General features: G+C 44.0%; 1 protein-coding gene across 9 annotated transcripts in view; it reads right to left on the reverse strand.

The window, feature by feature from the left end:
• The window catches only part of ablim1b (actin binding LIM protein 1b), a 400,575-nt gene that overhangs the window by 50,358 nt on the left and 330,626 nt on the right, over nucleotides 1-19,591 (reverse strand). For all 9 annotated transcript variants that reach the window (XM_059947920.1, XM_059947911.1, XM_059947912.1 and 6 more), the window contains one exon: nucleotides 13,375-13,504. In XM_059947920.1, the coding sequence (XP_059803903.1) occupies nucleotides 13,375-13,504 (130 nt within the window). The remainder of the gene's footprint in view (nucleotides 1-13,374; nucleotides 13,505-19,591) is intronic.

A 19,591-nucleotide genomic window follows, 5' to 3' on the forward strand; every position in this document is an offset into this window, starting at 1 on the left:
GTTTATCGGGATGGAGGCCGGTGACTAGCGGGGTGCCTCAGGGATCTGTTTTGGGCCCAATGTTGTTTGTAATATACATAAATGATCTGGATGATGGGGTGGTAAATTGGATTAGTAAGTATGCAGATGATACTAAGATAGGTGGCATTGTGGATAATGAAGTAGGTTTTCAAAGCTTGCAGAGAGATTTAGGCCAGTTAGAAGACTGGGCTGAAAGATGATAGATGGAGTTTAATGCTGATAAGTGTGAGGTGCTACATTTTGGTAGGAATAATCCAAATAGGACATTCATGGTAAATGGTAGGGCACTGAGGAATCCAGTAGAACAGAGTGATCTAGGAATAATGGTGCATAGTTCCCTGAAGGTGGAATCTCATGTGGAAAGGGTGGTGAAGAAAGCTTTTGGTATGCTGTCCTTTATAAATCAGAGCATTGAGTATAGGAGTTCGGATGTAATGTTAAAATTGTACAAGGCATTGGTGAGGCCAAATTTGGAGTATTGCGTACAGTTCTGGTCACCAAATTACAGGAAAGATGTTCACAAATTAGAGAGAGTACAGAGGAGATTTACTAGAATGTTACCTGGGTTTCAGCACCTAAGTTACAGAGAAAGGTTGAACAAGCTATGTCTTTATTCTTTGGAGCATAGAAGGTTTTGGGGGGACTTGATAGAGGTATTTAAAATTATGAGGGGGATAGATAGAGTTGATGTGGATAGGCTTTTTTATTGAGAGTAGGGGCGATTCAAACAAGAGGACATGAGTTGAGAGTTAGGGGGCAAAAGTTTAGGGGTAACACAAGGGGGAATTTTTTACTCAGAGATTGGTAGCTGTGTGTAACGAGCCTCCAGTAGATGTGTTAGAGGCAGGTTCGATATTGTAATTTAAAGTAAAATAGGATAGGTATGTGGACAGGAAAGGAATGGAGTGTTATGGGCTGAGTACAGGTCAGTGGGACTAAGTGGAAGTAAGCATTCAGCACGGACTAGAAGGGCCGAGATTGCCTGTTTCTGTACTGTAATTGTTATATGGTTATATGGAAGAACCCTTGCTAGTCTTGATGTCTAACCTGAGAATTTCCAAGATTTTATGTTTTAGTTACAGATTTCCAACATCTGCCATTTTTAAAACATTTTGTTAACTAAATCTACACTTGTTTCTCAATCCTGATAATACACAACATAACTGATAATAAAAAACAAAATTGACAGTTCCTAAATCATATAGTTGATCAATATCATTACTTAACAAAATAACATCAATTATCCAATTGACACCAACTGAAAGATCATTTGAGATGTTTGCTTTAAAAGTCACTGAAAGCTGAATAATTACTGGAGGTTCCGTATTTTAGGCACAATATTATGCCACCTTTAGTGACAATGGCTCAGATGTTGCAGAATTTTGCCCCTGCGAGCACAGTCCCTGCCCGTCCACAGGCACATGAGCTCGATGAGGAAAGATGGTCTTCCTGGTCCTTTGTGATACCCTTCAGAATACTCCTGGTACTTGACAGAGGCAAAGCTAGGACTGCAGCTTTGTCACTTGTCCAAGTTGGTATGGAATTTTTAAAAATTTCTAATATTCAAGCTGTCTCTGCTGGTGGTGCAGTGGTATCCACACCCAGTCTCCAGAATAGTCTTCAAATTCACCCAGATGCTTGCACACTTTGCACTGGTGCTGGGGTGAGCTTCGAGCTAGCAACTTGGCCTCATAAAACAGACAAATGCCAAAAAAGGCAAGGTTACCGCCTGATGCACCAAAGAAGGCATGGAGAAGAACTTAATATTCAAGTATCGTGCTCCTCACATACCCAAGGTGCATCACGTGAGTGTGAGTGAGTAAAACTCCAACTGAGTCAAGGGGATATTGATGACAATGACCCAGAGTATGGTCAAGGATTTTAGAGGAGGAAATTCAGGTTAAAAAAGCAGAGATTATAGGGAGGATATTGCAAAAGGAATGCAGGAACTGGTAAAGCAACGACATTCCAAGTAGCACAAAGGATCAGAACTGGAGGACTATGGAAGTTGTAGGATTGGGGGAAGAGGCAGGAGAGAGGAGTGAGTGTGGGAGGCTGAAAGCAAGAATGTGAATTTTAAAATGAGGTGTTCCATTACTGCCGGCTGGCAAGAATGAGGTTTTCAGCAGTGAATGAATTAACTGTACAAATAAGCAGCATCTCAAATCACTCCTGCATTTCTGTGGCACTCTAGTAAAATTCATGCTCCCTTCTTTGTTCAAATTTGATTAGGAGAACACTCCAATATGTGGAAGTTACACCTTCAAGCCAACACACATTGCATAATAATTTTGTTAGCATGCTTGTCTTTGAAGAGACAGCAGCATCCATGCCATGCAAAGATATCACACAACACATTTGTTATATTTTCTGTGTATGCTTGTGTCACAAATTGAGCTTAAAACTGTGAACATGACATACCTATGTAAAATGGGAAAGCTGCAAAATAAAAATTGAAATGCAAATAAACAAGATTGGAAAATGCCAGATCACTGCATTTAGGAAATCAAAGTGTAGCTCATTCTATTTCTCAAGCACATTCTCTGGAATGAGGGCAAAAGAAGGAGAAATATTTATTCTTTTCTTACCTATAATACCATTAATAAAACTTTTGATACTGAGAACAAAATTAAATTAGCTTTACTTGCAGATTGGGTAACTGTGGACAGCATCCTGATTTGGAATGTCTAATACAATCATTAAAGCTCAAAACTTATAATTGGCTCTGGGAGCTGAAATCGATGCCTTGTTACTGGTTTCATGAGTCGAGTCAAATATCAGGCAATCAAAACATCCCTTCAGGGGACGTCTATTTATATATTGCATGTGAAATACATTTGTACCTAGTAATAGTAGTAAGATCAACATTACTTCTTATTGGATCTATATATATATATATCGCCATTAAGTCTGTAATTGAACATCCTGTTTTATTTCATTGATCTATTGACACACAGTGCAGAACAGATCCTTCCAGACACACTGCCCAGCACCCACCACTTTCACCCAATCCAATCGCTGGACAATTTACAATGCTGCAGCAATTTGACTATTCCTTCCAGAATTTTAGTTTCCTGTGTAAGAAGCAAATTCATTCATTCTTGTTGTACGGTCTTTCCAGTCTGAAGCTTCAAATTCTTTTACTATAACCAATTTAGTCAGGATGACATGCACTAAAGCAAAAAAAAATGTTGGGAAAGCACAACAAATTGAATATATTTGATTAAAAAAAGAAAGACTTATTTTGTAGGTCAGAAGTGAAATTAAATCTCTTTCAGGTGATGTCTACATTTCCCATGGGTGGCTTCTATTTTAAGTCATAAATAAGCAAAGATAATTAAAATTACCCTGTACGTTAATATTTTAGCTGATAGAATTGTTATGGTTTTATGCTTTCTAAAAAGAAAGAAAATACATCTCACAGATAGTAAGATGAAAAAAAATCAATTGTTGGATGTTTAATAGTATGAGAATTATGATAACTGTATGCCTGTTTTAAATTATACTGTCCAAATTATATAATATACAATACATGTAAATACATTGAGAAGACGATACTTTAAAAAGATAAGAGCATGGCCTGATGATGGAACAGGAGGCCACTAAAATCTACAGTTAGGCTATTCATTCATTCGTTATGTGCTGTGTCGTATGATGTGAGAGATCATGGTCTTGACCACAATTGTGCTTGGCAAATGTTTCCACAGAACTGATTTGCCTTCTTCTGGGCAGTGTCTTTACAAGACGGGTGACCCCAGCCATTATCAATTCTCTTCGGAGATTGTTTGCCTAGTGTCAGTGGTCGCATCACCAGGACTTGTGACATGCACCAGCAGTTCATATGACCATCCACAACCTGGCTTCACATGATTGGGGGGTGGGGGGCTAAACAGGTGCTACACCTTTCCCAAGGGTGACCTGCAGGCTAGCAGACGGGAGGAGAGTCCCACACCTCCTTTGGTAGGGATGTAACTCTACCTTGCCACTTAAACTTGATTTTGATCTAAATTTGTAGGGAATTGGGAAACGACGATGTAAAATATGTTGGAATCTGCCAAAATCAATCATTATGGAGATAAAAAAGATCTATACTCAGCTGCAGTATATTGAAATATGAACAACGATTAAAGTCATTTTGTTGTCCGAACAGTGAAAATTGTGGTTAACATGTTGCATTGTTAATGATAAATATGCTTAGCTAAATTCTGGCTTGTACAGAAAATCATACGGTTTTCGACATCAATGTGACTGTGATTAGAGTCAATTATTCGCAAAACTAAGGCTGATCGTTTTTCAAATTATTGTGGCAATTAAAGAATTAAAGAATTGGACCAGCCTGATGCAGGTTACATAATTCTCCTTCTGGAATGGATGAATTTAAGATGTGAATTAATAAAATAATTTACATGGATTGTGTTGTGTGGGAGCCAGGTTTTAAATGAAAACAATCTGAGCGAAATGAAAATGTAATGAATGAAGATATTTAAACATTTCATTTGCTTAACTGGATCAAGTAAAGAGCTCAAGAGTGCACATTCTTACTGTTATTCTGGACTTATTTGCTCTCTCAACTGTATATTGAAGCATCCATTATTAAAGTTGGTGAATGCTACAATAAATACTAGAACTCTAAGAAGATTTGCATTTTTTAAGCGATGATTAAAACACTCCTATTAAACCTATGGAAGATACGTCATGCTATGATTAAAAGCTAAATTCCTTAGCTACAAATGATCAAATTGAAATGTTGCAAATTGATAAAGGATTTGATGAGGGCTTCCAGTACCTTAATATTGGGGCTCAGAATTTGTAAACCAGGTGACTGCACAGATAGCCAATGCATTAGTGGGGGTGGTTGGCAACATCCGTCTGTCTCGGAGGACAATGGGTGATGTTCTTCTTTATCACAAGCCTGGGCAGAAAGTATGGAGATCCTGAGATGCCCAGTTGTTAAGATCCTCCTCTCAGCCTCACAAGTGTAGTTCAAAGGAAAGCATATGAAGCAATATGTTTGGCATCAGCTTGACTGCAGGAGCTGCCAGAAGAATGTTCAATGATATCTGGCCACTATAGGGGCTCCACTCCAGGTTTCTGTCTGGGTTTACTCCCACAGCCTTCGGCTCTCCTGAGACATTCCACAGGGCACTGGGGCTATTTATCCATTGCTGGGGATCTGGTTCATGAGCACCAGGGCGTGTCTACACATTGGTGGGCCTGTGCTGTCAGTGAGGAGGCACTACATGAGGCTTGCTTTTGGAGAGGCTCTGTACTGGCATGGAGAGACTTACACATTCAGCTCTCCTTGCGAGATCGCTAGCCAACAGTGGAAGCTGAAAGTGAGAGCGTTAAGCACGACCCACTACACTACCACACTAGATGCATCACAACAACCATCTTCAACATAGTGGCCATCTTTCAAAATCTCCAGACTTCTGGAAAAGTTCAGGTACATCAGATGGTAGCAAGTGCAGCAGTTTATTTCAGAAAGTAAAGTGAAAAACATTGGAGAACTAATTATAAACACAAGAAATTCTGCAGATGCTGGAAACCCAAAGCAACCCACACAAAATGCTAGAGGAACTCTGCAGGTCAGGCAGCATCTACTGAAATGAATAAGCAACCCTCATTTCAGGCTGAGACCCTTCTTTGGGATTCCAATTAGTTTCAGGAAACTTTTTAGTTAGTTATTTTGCTGACAACAAATTGGAACCCAACAGTACGGTAACGGGAACATTAGGTTGAGTTTAAAGCCATGATTTCTCCAAAAGGACCACAACCTTGTCATAGGGTTTTGAGGCTTGAGTGCCTCAATGACCGACAGAGCTGTGTTGGCTGGAATCAGGGCTCTATACTTAGGCTCTTGGTAGGGTCACCCATGCCAAACAGGTCAAAGGGTAGAGGCCAGATTAAGAGTGGTCCACCAGTCCTCTGGGTTTGGGGGCTCAGTTCAGGGTTAACAACCCTGACTGGTAAAAGAAAATTGTTACAGAAACAGCCATGAAGAATCCTTCTACATCTGAGTGAGCTGACATGGACAGACAAAGATGGAGGACTTTCATTACTGCCCTAAATGCCAGTAGCATAATGGCAGTAACTAACTAAAGGCATGATTAGAACAGCCATGGACCCTTTTTGGATATTGAATCAAGCTTGAGGGTCTTACCCCTTACTTCCATCAAATACCTCGTGGAATAGGCGATTCAAACTGAATAGTTCATTCTAGTTCTTATTTTTAGGAAAAATCAACAACCCTATTCAAATGGCTGATACGTCAACTAAAGCTGGTCCAAAGCTGGGGACCAATATTATGGATACCTGACCATCATCTGAGTCTGACGAGGAACAACACTGGGCTCATTGTGCCTGCACCTGCTTCCAGCCATTGTGTACCGCCCATACAGTGATGTCTGGGTTGCTGACATGCTCACTGCAGCTCCCCCAGAATGACAAGGTAGAAATCAGGGTGACCCAGCACAAAATTCCAGATCGATGAACTTCATCTGAACCGGGAGTTGTCAGAGTAAAACAAGTTTTTGTTGCAGAGAAAGAGGGTTGGAGTTGAAGGTCTGTGATAGGGTGGAGACCAGGAAACACAGTTTGTGGCGCTGAATGAAGGCCGGTGAATATCTAAGATTACACGTGGAATGAGGGGTCAAGGGTGAACGTTTAAATAGGTAAGGACATGAAAACCAAGAGAAAAAGCAGCAAAACAATGTTAAAATGCGAATGAGAGGTGATGGGATGAATTTTATTTATATATTAACAGAGTGTGGAATAGGCATCCTCTGGCCCCTTCAAGCTTCTGCACTCAGCAACCCTCTGATTTAACTCTAGCCGAATCACAGGACAATTTGCAATGATCTATCAGTCTACCTATTGGTACGTCTTTGGACCGTGAAGGAATCCAGAGCACCCGGAGGAAACCCATGCAGTCACAGGGAAAATGAACAAACTCCTTTCAGGCAGTGGTGGGAATTAAACCCTGGTTACCTGTACTGTAAACCATTCTGCTAACCACTACACGACTGCGGCACCCCAGGTTGAGAGGAGAAAGATTTTGCTGGGACCTGAGGGACAAGTCTTTCAACCAGTGGGTAGTCCGGATCTGGAATGCGCTGCCAGAGGAAGTGGTTGAGGCGGGTATATCAGACGCATTCTAAAAGCACTTCGGAGGTTCATGGATAGGAAAGATTTAGAGGGATATGGATCAAATGTGGACAAATGGGATCACCTTGATGGGGATCCTGGTCAGCATTAACCATGTGACGTGAAAAGCCTACCACCCTGCTCTATGACTTAATGTGAGAGACAAATCTGGGGCCAATTCCACTTTGGATATCTGAGAAAATCCAGCTGCTTCAGCAATGGAACTTTCTCCAGAGAAAGTCTATCAAAGCTGGACAATTATGATAGTGTTCATAAAGTAACAATAAACTGTATTCCAAAAGTTTTTGTATTTAGTTTTCCAGAATCCTTGAGGTATAAAAACACAGGAAATGATTTTTCATTGTTTGGGTTAAGTTTTAGGTCACAGGCTGATCAACACTGTGAGCTCATTTAAGTGCTCTCAGTCCATGACTGGGATGAGTGTGTGTGTAGATTTACATCTGGGGAGGAACAGGTGGTCAGCATTGTCTAAGTGAGGAAAGAGCTTGTGAGGGTCATGTGGGAGTTTATACGGGCAGATGAAAGGGAGAAAGGTGTCTGGAGCAGAAATTTATGCCAATATTGGGCTATAAAAGATGTTTTGACTAAACTTTTGGCCTGATTCACACTGCTGACCTGTTTCAGCCTATCAGGAATGTTGTCCTCTTTGAGATGTTCTGACTAATCCCTGAGGACCTCAGTTAATGCAGATTAGTGAGGGTAATGCAGTTAAAATGTCTCAGTATTTCTAGACCTATGCCTGTTCACAATTCAGACATTTACAATAATCATGTACAGGCAAGTTAACTACTCATTGACAGCTCATTCAAAAGTAAAATTTTGTGCTGAAATAACACTCTTGGTTTTCTTTGGAATGCTAATTAAAAAATAAATTACACAGGAGTCAGGGACTCCAGCCTGAATGAAATGAATGCTGTTGGATGTTGAAATGTTGGAAAAGTGCCAAATAATTAAATATTACTTTTACATTATTGAGATTTATGTAAATCTGTAACTGACAAAAGCAAGCTTCCCATGTTCAGCAAACACTGAGAAACATTTTAGCAAGAGACAAAATGGAAACAAAGCCACTAAAATCATATGCTAAATCTGAAAAGAGATGCAGAGACTCTGTCGTTCCTCAAGATGGAGGGGGGGGCAGGGTGGGGCTTGGAGAAGCGGTATGGACAATAGTAGCGTCGGAACAGTGTGCTGCTAATTTCCCTCAAGGCTGATTTATACTAGTGCGTATGGGCTACACCGCAGCCTACACTGTAGCCCTGATTTTCACTTCTGCGTTGCTCTACGGAACTGGAACCGTAAGTGTATAATGCGATGCTACCAAGCAGACCAATCACAGTTGTTGCTGTCTGCGTTGCCGCGATGTGTAAGTAACTTTTCTGGAGAGGTGCACATCACCCTACAGCGTAGGTGCGGCGTAGGGTATGCGACACCTACGACGTTAATGCGACACACAAGTATAAATTAGCCTATACTTGTTGTTGCAGGAGTGACCTCTCTCTCCTTCAATGCTACTATTGTCCGAGGGAGACTGTCTGATATACCGAATTGCTGGGTTGTGGACTGTAGTTTTGATGGTCTCTGCATTGATGTCTCTTTGGGGTGGTGGGGGGGCTTTTGCTGTTGCTTGCATGGTGGGGGAAGAGTCAGTGCTTTTGCTGGCATGAATGGAGGGGAGAGGGTTAATGCTTCTGCTGCTGCGTGTTTGAAGGGTGGGAAAGGAGTCTTTGATATTTCTAGCATTCATGCAATGAGGTTTCTCGATTGTGAATATCTGTGTAGACTACGAATTTTAGGCTGCATACTGTATACATTCACTGATATTAAATGAAGCTTTACAGAGTGCCTTTCATATATCTGCCAGGATTTCCCAATGTGTTTCATAGCCAATGAAGTAACAATATGAACACCACCAGTTCTTCTAATTAGCAACATACTTTTGTGAGGTTTATATTGTATTGTAGCGATGTGCTACACACAGCGCTGAAATGACGACACACAGTCGGTGAGTCGTTTCGAGACTAGATTATTCAAACCGTGGCGCTGGCATTTAATCCCTAGCGCCTGCCCTCTCCGGGAGGAAATGACGTCAGAGGTGCATCACCAAAGTCTCCCCCCGCTTGCTGGCTATTTGTGAGCCGGTTCGCCTGCACAGAAAGTGGGTCGCCACATAACCCTCCAACCCCCAGAACTGGCAATACACCCCCCAATGGCCACAGTCTGAATCAGTTTGGGACCTCTGTTTGGGAGGTCTGCCTCTGCGCCACAGCGCCTGAACCTCGACTGGCTGCGCCAAATCCACATGGGCCGGTTTGAGTCGGTCCACCGTGAAAACCTCCTCTTTCCCCCCCAATGTCCAGAACGTACGTGGAACCGTTGTTGTTGATCACCTTGAATGGCCCCTCATACGGCCGATGTAGTGGTGCCCGGTGTCCGCCTCTTCATACAAACACAAACTTACAGTTCTGCAAAAACTCGCCGCCTCCAGGCTACCGGGATGATGGGGCAAGGTTGGCCGGTAGCCACGTCGCACAGGAGGGTCCTCTCACCTGAGCCTACGAGAAAGTCTTGCAGCTGCAAACCTGAGACTGCAGTCCTGTAGCTGGGCATCTCGTCGTCTGCCTGCTGCGCCTCCACCAGTGCTGCATAGTCCACTCCCAGGGACAGGGCCTGGACAGCTGGTCTGGAGAGTGCATCCACCACAACGTTGTCCTTTCCAGAGACGTGCTGGATGTCCATCGTGTACTCGGAGATGAAGGACAGATGTTGCTGCTGGTGAGCTGACCAGGGGTCGGACACTTTCGTGAAAGCGAAGGTCAACGGTTTGTGGTCCGTGAACGCGGTGAACGGCCTGCCTTCTAAGAAGTACCTGAAATGCCGGATTGCCAGATACAGTGCCAACAGTTCCCGGTCAAAAGCACTGTACTTGAGTTCGGGTGGTCGTAGGTGCTTGCTGAAGAACGCCAGGGGTTGCCAGCGCCCCTCGATGAGCTGCTCCAGCACCCCACCGACTGCTGTGTCGGATGCGTTCACCGTGAGGGCAGTCAGAATGTCCGTTCTGGGGTGCACCAGCATCGCGGCATCTGCCAAGGCTTCCTTGGCTTTAACGAAAGCAGCCGCGGCCTCCTCGTCCCAAGTAATGTCCTTGCCTTTACCCGACATCAGGGTGTACAAAGGGCGCATGATACGGGCTGCTGAGGGGAGGGAGCGGTGGTAGAAGTTCACCATACCAATGAACTCCTGCAGGCCTTTGACCGTGTTGGGCCAGGCAAAGTGGCGGATTGCGTCTACCTTGGCGGGCAGAGGTGTTGCCCCGTCTTTGGTAATCCTTTGGCCCAGGAAGTCGATGGTATCGAGACCGAACTGGCATTTGGCCGGGTTGATCGTGAGGCCGAAATCACTCAGGCGGGAGTAGAGCTGGTGGAGGTGGGACAGATGCTCCTGATGACAACTGCTGGCTATTAGGATGTCGTCCAAACAGATGAACGCAAAGTCCAGATCGCGTCCCACCGCATCCATTAGCAACTGGAATGTCTGTGCGGCATTCTTCAGGCCGAACGGCATTTGGAGGAACTCGAACAGGCGGAACAGGATGATGTGTTGTTTTGGGGATGTCTTCAGGGTGCACCGGGATTTGATGGTATCCCCGGACGAGGTCTACTTTGGAAAATATTCTTGCCCCGTGCAGGTTTGCTGCAAAGTCCTGTATGTGCGGCACAGGGTAGCAGTCTGGAGTGGTAGCCTCGTTCAGTCTGTGGTAGTCGCCGCATAGTCTCCAACCCCCGACTGCTTTGGGCACCATGTGCAGGGGGGAGGCCCATGGGCTGTCGGACCTCAGTACGATCCCCAATTCCTCCATCCTCTTGAACTCCTCCTTCACCAGGCAGAGCTTTTCCAGGGGGAACCTTCGTGCGTGGGTGTGGAGGGGCGTGGGGGTGGTCCCTTGGTCGGGATGTGGTGCTGTACCCCGTGTCTGGGCCTGGCTGCTGTGAACTGCAGTGCCAGAATCGATGGAAAGTCCGCCAGGATTCTGGTGAATTCATTGTCCGACAGCGTGATGGAGTTCAGGTGTGGGGCCGGCAACTTGCCTTCACCCAGGGAGAACGTTTGGAAAGTCTCGGCATGTACCATTCTTTTCCCTTGCAAGTCGACCAGCAGGCTGTGAGCTCACAAGAAGTCCGCCCCCAGGAGTGGTTGGGCCACCGCGGCCAGTGTGAAGTCCCACGCGAACCAGCTGGCGCTGAACTACAGCTACACTGTGCGGGTGCCATAGGTCCGTATCGTGCTGCCATTTGTGGTCCTCAAGGTGGGTCCTGGCTTCCTGTTGCGGGTGTCATACCCCGTCGGGGGCAAGACGCTGATTTCTGCTCCAGTGTCGACCAAGAAGCGGTGTCCCGACTGTTTGTCCCAGACGTACAAGAGGCTGTCCTGGTGGCCAGCCGCCATAGTCATTAGCGGCAGCTGGCCCTGGCCCTGGCCCTTACAGGGAGGGTGACAACGGCGTGCTTTTGTGCCCCACCGCTGGTGGTAGAAACACCACTGTTCACTGGCCTCCTCACTCCTGCCTCTGTGTTGTGTGTGCCCCACTGCCGGGACTGGTCTGGTCTGCTGTTGGGCGCGTGGCCCGGTAATCTGACGGACGGACGCCACGCTCTCCCTCTTGGCTTTCCACAGCACGTCTGCCCGGGCCACCACCTTCTGGGGGTCGTTGAAATCTGCGTCGGCCAGCAGCAGATGTATGTCCTCGGGCAGTTGCTCTAGGAACGCTTGCTCGAACATAAGGCAGGGCTTGTGTCCGTTAGCCAGGGCCAGCATCTCGTTCATCAATACTGATGGCAGTCTGTCTCCCAAACCATCCAGGTGAAGCAGGCGGGCACCCCGCTCACACCGTGAGAGGCCAAAGGTCCCAATGAGCAGCGCTTTGAATGCTTCATATTTGCCTTCTTCTGGGGGAGACTGTATGAAATCCTCAACCTGGGCGGCTGACTCCTGGTCAAGGGCGCTCACCACGTGGTAGTAACGCATGGAATCAGAGGACATCTGCCGAATCTGGAACTGGGCTTCTGCTTGGCTAAACCACACGCGTGGTCGCAGCGTCCAGAAAGTCGGCAGTTTCAGCGAAACTGCGTGAACAGATGAAGAGTCGATCAAATTTGGTCCAAATCCCGTTTGGACCGTCGGGGTCACCAATGTAGCGATGTGCTACACACAACGCTGAAATAACGACACACAGTCGGTAAGTCGTTTCGAGACTAGTTTATTCAAACTTCGCGGCGCTGGCATTTAAATCCCTAGCGCCTGCCCTCTCTGGGCAGAAATGACGTCAGGGGTGCATTACCAAAGTCTCCCCTGGCGCGCTGGCTATTTGTGAGCCGGTTCGCCTGCACAGAAAGTGGGTTGCCACAGTATGTTGATAATGATTGACACAAAGTTTAATTGTCTTCCCTCAAAATAGTGCACTGGATTATTTTTTCTAAACATACTTAATAGAAGAGGCTAGGCTTGACAATTCAGTTCGAAGCGAGTTTGCCCGATAGTGCAATGCTACAGTACGAGAAGCTCAGTCTTGGTCTCTGGACTGACAGTGGAAACCCAACTCAGAGACAAGGGTCTCTCACTCAAACCATTGTTTAGACACCATAATGTACATATAAAGATCTTCACGTCAACATTCAATTCACAGCTTACATTGCTGTTACTCCTGAAATGAAACAGGTAATACAAAAAAAATTGATGAGTACTCGTAGAGTCATAGAAAACTCCACAACAGAAACCGTGACTTCGGCCCATCTAGTCTGTGTTGAAACATTTAAACCACTTATCCCATCAACCTGTACCCATAGTCATAGAAAATTCATTTTTCTTAGAAAACCTCACTTTCCACCTTTTTCTCTTTTTTATACACACACACACACACTTCTTACTGTAACTTACAGCTTTTATTATGTTTTGCATTGCGCTGCTGCCGCAGGACAACAAATTTCACAACATATGTGACATATTAAACCTCATTCTGATTCAATCTGTAAAGAACAGCAGCTCATTATAATCTTTATGGCCTGTCAATATAAACAAATTGATCATTATTATGACTAATTTTGTAGTCTCTTTCCATAAGAAGAACTCTGCCACTGCCAGAGTTTAGAGATCAGAACCCAGATCTCCACGATGGATTGCTTTACTTACCAGGCCTGTGAAAGTGCTGTGGGGAGCGTGTAACCGTAGGTGTATAGCAGTGACGACTGTAGCTGGGTGAGCTGATGGACCCCTGACTGGATGACCTGTGCACCAGTCGATCACGAGCATCCTGGTATCCCTGAAATATATTTGCAGAGATTACATTCTCTGCCCAGGTAAGGAAGAGAAGCATACCACATAATGTTTTAAACAGAGAGTGAGGCATCTCTGCTAGAAGGCTCAGAAAAAATTCAACAGTGGAATGGACACACAATGGATAAATGTATGAATACTTAAAGCCTAATGCATCACACTCTACAGCTGAATCTATCAAACTCTATCATCCATCACTGGCATCATCTACTCAAAGATCATTGCACTATAATATACTTCTTGCCTCTTGGGTGACTGGCAGTGAAGATTTAATTATCTACACTATAGGGTCATGCCACATTTCCATTGGGCAGATCCAGAGGTAATGGCACAGGTGTAATGAAGCAGGGAGTCTCCCCTAACCATCTAACAACCTAGCTCCAATTAGCTTAGGGCAAAAGCAGACAGTAGACTTACAGAAGACCGGGCATCTGAAATGGAGAGAAAGGAAAGAATTCTATGCTTTCAGAAACCATTCCTGCTAAGCAAATGATGATGTAAAATACTTGTGAGATCTTTGGAATCACTTCATTACATTCAGGTTTGATGCAGAACAAAGGTGAGACAGAGGTCAAAATGAAGATAAAAACAGGCTCACAGAGTCTATAACACCGTAAGACTGTAAAACATAGGGGCAGAAATAGGCCAACTGGCCCATCGTCTGCACCGCCACATCATCATGGCTGATCCATTCCCTCTCGACCCCAACCTCCTGCCTTCTCCCCATAACCTTTCCTGTCCTGACTAATCAAGAATCTATCAACCTCTGCCTTAAATACACACAATGACTTGGCCTCCAAAGCCAACTTTGCCAAAGAATTCAACAGATTCACCACCCTGAGGCTAAGGAAATTCCTCCTCATCTCTATTCTAAATAGACATCAAATGACTTCCAGTTTTTACATTCCGACATTAACGTCAAGATTGTGATTTCTAGGTCAGTCTTGGTCAAAATAAAATTGTATCCCTAAACTGTATTGATTGCTATCGATTCTCTCATCTATGGAATGGATTTACGTGGTTTGAAGTCTTACCAACAACTTGCATGGTAATCACAGATGTTTCACCAGCAACAGGAGATAAAGGTCTGGGAACACCATGGAGAATGAGGAAGTTAACATTTGTGCTGTAGAAAGAGGGCGGAAGGTGGGCCGTGAGGTCAAAGAATGGATAAATACAGATAGAGACAAGGGAGGCAGTGGCAAATGTTGGAAACAATTGACAGAAAGACATGGGATTGACTAGCCACCCATAAGAAAAGTGCATGAGCTACAGTGTGCCTTGGGAAAAAGCAAGATCAGAAACAAGAATAGGCAGTGTTTGAATATCTCTCTCACTCTCACACTCTTCAAGTTCCTGAGTGTCAAGATCTCTGAGGATCTAACCTGAACCCAACAGGCTGATGTAGTCACAAAGAAGGCAAGACAGCAGCTATAATTTGTTAGTTGTTTGAAGAGATTTGGCATGTCAACAAATACACTCAAAAACTTCTATAGTTGTACCATGGAGACCATTCTGACAGGCTGCATCACTGTCTGGTATGGAGGGGCTACTGTACAGGACCGAAAGAAGCTGCAGAAGATTGTCAATTTAGTCGGCTCCATCTTGGGTACTAGCCTGAGTGGTGTCTCAGAAGGGCAGTGTCAATTATTAAGGACCTCCAGCACCCAGGACATGCCCTTTTCTCACTGTTACCATCAGGTAGGAGATACAGAAGCCTGAAGCCACACACTCAGAGATTGAGGAACAGCTTCTTCACCTCCACCATCCGATTCGTAAATGGACATTGAATCTTTGGACACTACCTCATTAAAAAAAAATATATACAGTGTTTCTGTTTTTGCACGTTTAAAAAAAATCTATTCAATATACATAATTGATTTACTTGTTTATTTATTATTATTATTTTATTTATTATAATTATTTTTTCTCTTCTGTATTGCATTGAAACGCTGCTGCTAAGTTAACACATTTCACATCACATGCTGGTGATAATACACTTGATTCTGATTCTCACTCTCACACACACAAACACCACCTGTTGCACCCCACTCCCTCCAATTGGCCCTTCCAGACCTTTGAGCTGAGATGCCCCAGCAAATCAGATTTAACATCAACCTAATCTCAGGATCTCAGGACTATTTACTATGACCAATCGACTTACTAACCCAAACACTGGGAAATCCGCAGATGCTGGAAATTCAAGCAACACACACAAAATGCTGGTGGAACATTAATGCCCCTCTCCCCTTCTTACCCCATCCCTTATCTGTTTGTTTATTTATTTCTATCTCTCTCTCTCCCCACCCCAAACTTTTTCTGTTTTCTCTCTCTGTCCCTCTCACAATCACTCCTTGCCTGTTCTCCTTCTCCCTTTGGTCCTTCCCTCCCCTTTTCTTTCTCCCTAGGCCTCCTGACCCATGATCCTTTCCCTTCTCCAGCTCTGTATCCCTTTTGCCAATTAACTTTCCAGCTCTTAGCTTCATCCCTTCCCCTCCTGTCTTCTCCTATCATTTCAGACCTCCCCTTCCCCCTTCAAATCTCTTACTATCTTTTCTTTCAGTTAGTCCTGACGAAGGGTCTCGGCCCGAAACGTCGCCTGTACTTCTTCCTATAGATGCTGCCTGGCCTGCTGCATTCCACCAGCATTTTGTGTGTGTTACCCGACTTACTAACCAGTGCTTGTTTGGACTGTGGGAGCACTGGGGAAAACCCACATGTTCCACTGGAAGGACATACAGAGGACACTGGAATCTGATGCCCTGAGCTCTACTAGACTCACGCTAACCACAACGCCAGGGGAATTGGAGCATTAAGAGCCAACATGAACTGAAAATGTGGGAGGTAGCTGACACCTTGGGATAAATTTGGGAGGATCGATAACTGACACAGAGATACAATTCAAGATTTCCCATTTCTTCCATTAATTTTAAAAACTACTATATAGTGCACATGGTCTGGCTGATTTAAAATTATTAAGAGCTGCTTCTCATTGCATTCAATTTGAGGCCTTCAAAGAGGGTACATAATTAAGCAGGGACTTCTGGAAATCAGGACACTAGTAAAAGTTTTTTAAAATATTGTAATTTAAAATTAAATCATCTTATGAGCTCTGAACTGATACTATATATCGGTATCCCAATAAAAGATACATTTATTTTAAAGGTTATTTTAATCTTTTCAAAACATGTCACTCATGGGTGATTAAAACTATTTGTTGTGGTAAACCACCTCTTTGCCATTTTCATCTTACTCCAAATTGGCACTCTGAAAATATATTTCAATCCTCTTAAAGCAGATTTAATTAAATGGAATTGCATTGCAAAATACACTGGATTTTAATTTATCAACTTCAGTAGAAACTGATTTGCATATTTTTAATATTTATAATGATTCATCCAATTACATCCAAAGCTTAAGCTCTTCTCCTTTATCCAGACAAAACCTTTTGCCCGGAGGCAAAAGGAGGGTGTGTCTGACCTCAGGCAGGGTGAGCACAGCACCTCCGAATCATGGAGGGTGAACTGGAACTGGAAGCATTAGGCGTGTAGGAGCCACATATCTGTTTTTGATCTGCATTGTATTTTGTGCTGTGCATTTCTTATGGTAGTTAGTTATACGGGTGGAGTGAGGGTAAAAGCAAAGAGTTTTGTGACAGTTTCAAGTTTTGTCTTTAGTTTGATTAGGTGAATTTAGAGTTAGAGACCGCAAGGCATGATATAGAATCATAGAAAGTACAACACAAAACAGGTCCTTTGGGCCACCTAGTCTATGCTGAGCCATTTTTAAATTAAAAGTAACATTAGCAAATTTGCCAATGACACAAAGATGGGTGGCAGTGTGAAATGTCAGGAGGATGTTAAGAGAATGCAGGGTGACTTGGATAGGCTAGGTAAGTGGGTGAATGTATGGAAGATGCAGTTTAATGTGGATAAATGTGAGGTTATCCACTTTGGTGGCAAGAACAGGAAGGCAGATTACTATCTAAATGGAGTCAAGTTAGGAAAACGGGAAGTACGACAAGATCTAGGTGTTCTTGTACATCAGTCAATGAAAGCAAGCAGGCAGTGAAGAAAGCTAATGGCATGCTGGCTTTTATAACAAGAGGAATTGAGTATAGGAGTAAAGAGGTCCTTCTGCAGCTGTACAGGGCCCTGGTGAAACCCCACCTGGAGTATTGTGTGCAGTTTTGGTCTCCAAATTTGAGGAAGGACATTCTTGCTATTGAGGGAGTGCAGCGTAGGTTCACAAGGTTAATTCCCGGAATGGTGGGACTGTCATATGTTGAAAGATTGGAGCGACTGGGCTTGTATACACTGGAATTTAGGATGAGAGGGGAACTGATTAAAACATATAAGATTATTAAGGGAGGCAGGAAGCATGTTCCCGCTGATGGATGAGTCCAGAACTAGAGGCCACAGTTTAAGAATAAGGGGTAGGCCATTTAGAACAGAGATGCGGAAAAACTTTTTTACCCAGTGAGTGGTGGATATGTGGAATGCTCTGCCCCAGAAGGCAGTGGAGGCAAAGTCTCTGGATACTTTCAAGAGAGAGTTAGATAGAGCTCTTATAGATAGCGGGGTCAAGGGATATGGGGAGAGGGCAGGAACGGGGTACTGATTGTGTATGATCAGCCATGATCACCGTGAATGGCGGTGCTGGCTAGAAGGGCCGAATGGCCTACTCCTGCACTTAGTGTCTATTGTCTATTGTCTACTCCCGATGACGTGCACCAGGACCATAGTCCTCCATACCCCTACTAATAATGTACAGTGCCTATAAAAAGTAGGGACTATACAACCTCGCTTGGAAGTTTTCATGTTTTATTGTTTTATAACATTGAATCACAGTGAATTTAATTTGGCTTTTTTGACACTGATTAACAGTGAAAGACTCTTTCATGTCAAAGTGAAAATAGATTTCTACAAAGTGGTAGAAATTAATACAAATATAAAACACAAAATAATTGATTGCATAAGTATTCATCCCTTCAAGTCAGTATTTAGTAGATGCACCTTTGGCAGCAATTACAGCCTTCAGTCTGTACAGATAGGTCTCTATTAGCTTTGTACATCTGAACACTACAATTTTCCCCCATTCTTCTTTACAAAACTGCTCAACCTCTGTCAGATTGCATGGGGATCATGAGTGAACAGTACTTTTCAAGTCCAGATACATCAGGTTTTCCTCCAGGATTTCCCTGTATTTTGCTGCATTCATTTTACCCTCTACCTTCACAAACCATCCCAGACCTGCAGCAGTGAAGCACCCCCTCAGCGTGATGCAGGCACCACCATGCTACACGGTAGGGATGGTGAGCTTTTGATGATGTGCAGTGTTTGGTGTTTGACTAAACATAGCACATAGTCTGATGGCTAAAAAGCTCAATTTTGCTTTCATCAGACCATAGAACCTTCCAGCTGACTTCAGAGTCTCAATGTGCCTTCTGGTAAACTCTAGCCAAGATTTCCTGTGAGTTTTTTTTCCCAACAGGGGCTTTCTCTTTGCCACTCTCCCTTAAAGCAGACTCGAGGGGCCGAATGGTCTACTTCTGCACCTATTGTCTATTGTCTATTAAAGCTGCAACTGATGAAGCATCTGGGTAACAGTTGTTGTACGCGCAGTCTCTCCCATCTCAGCCACTGAAGCTTGTAACTTCTCCGGAGTTATCCTAGGACTCCTGCTAGCCTCCCTCACTAACCCCCCATCTTGCACGGTCACTCAGTTTTTGAGGATGGCCTGCTCTAGGCAGATTTACATCTGTGTCATATTCTTTCCAATTCTTGATGATTGATTGACTGAACTGTACTTCAGGGGATATTAGTGACTTGGAACTTTTCTGTATCCATCTCCTGACTTGTGCTTTTCAATCACCTTTTCACAGAGTTTCTTGGAGTGTTCTTTTGTCTTCATGGTGTAGTTTTTGCCAAGCTAACAACCCTGGTTGGTCAAACAAAACCATTACGGAAACAGCAATAAAGTTTCCTTCTACATCTGAGTGTGACAGCTTTCCTGAGTCTCCAGCTGGAACTTGCATGATTGACTGGTGAGAACTGAGAGGAAGCTACTGACA

The sequence above is a fragment of the Hypanus sabinus genome, chromosome 22 (genome assembly GCF_030144855.1).
Source record: "Hypanus sabinus isolate sHypSab1 chromosome 22, sHypSab1.hap1, whole genome shotgun sequence".
In the NCBI taxonomy this organism is placed as follows: Eukaryota; Metazoa; Chordata; class Chondrichthyes; order Myliobatiformes; family Dasyatidae; genus Hypanus; species Hypanus sabinus.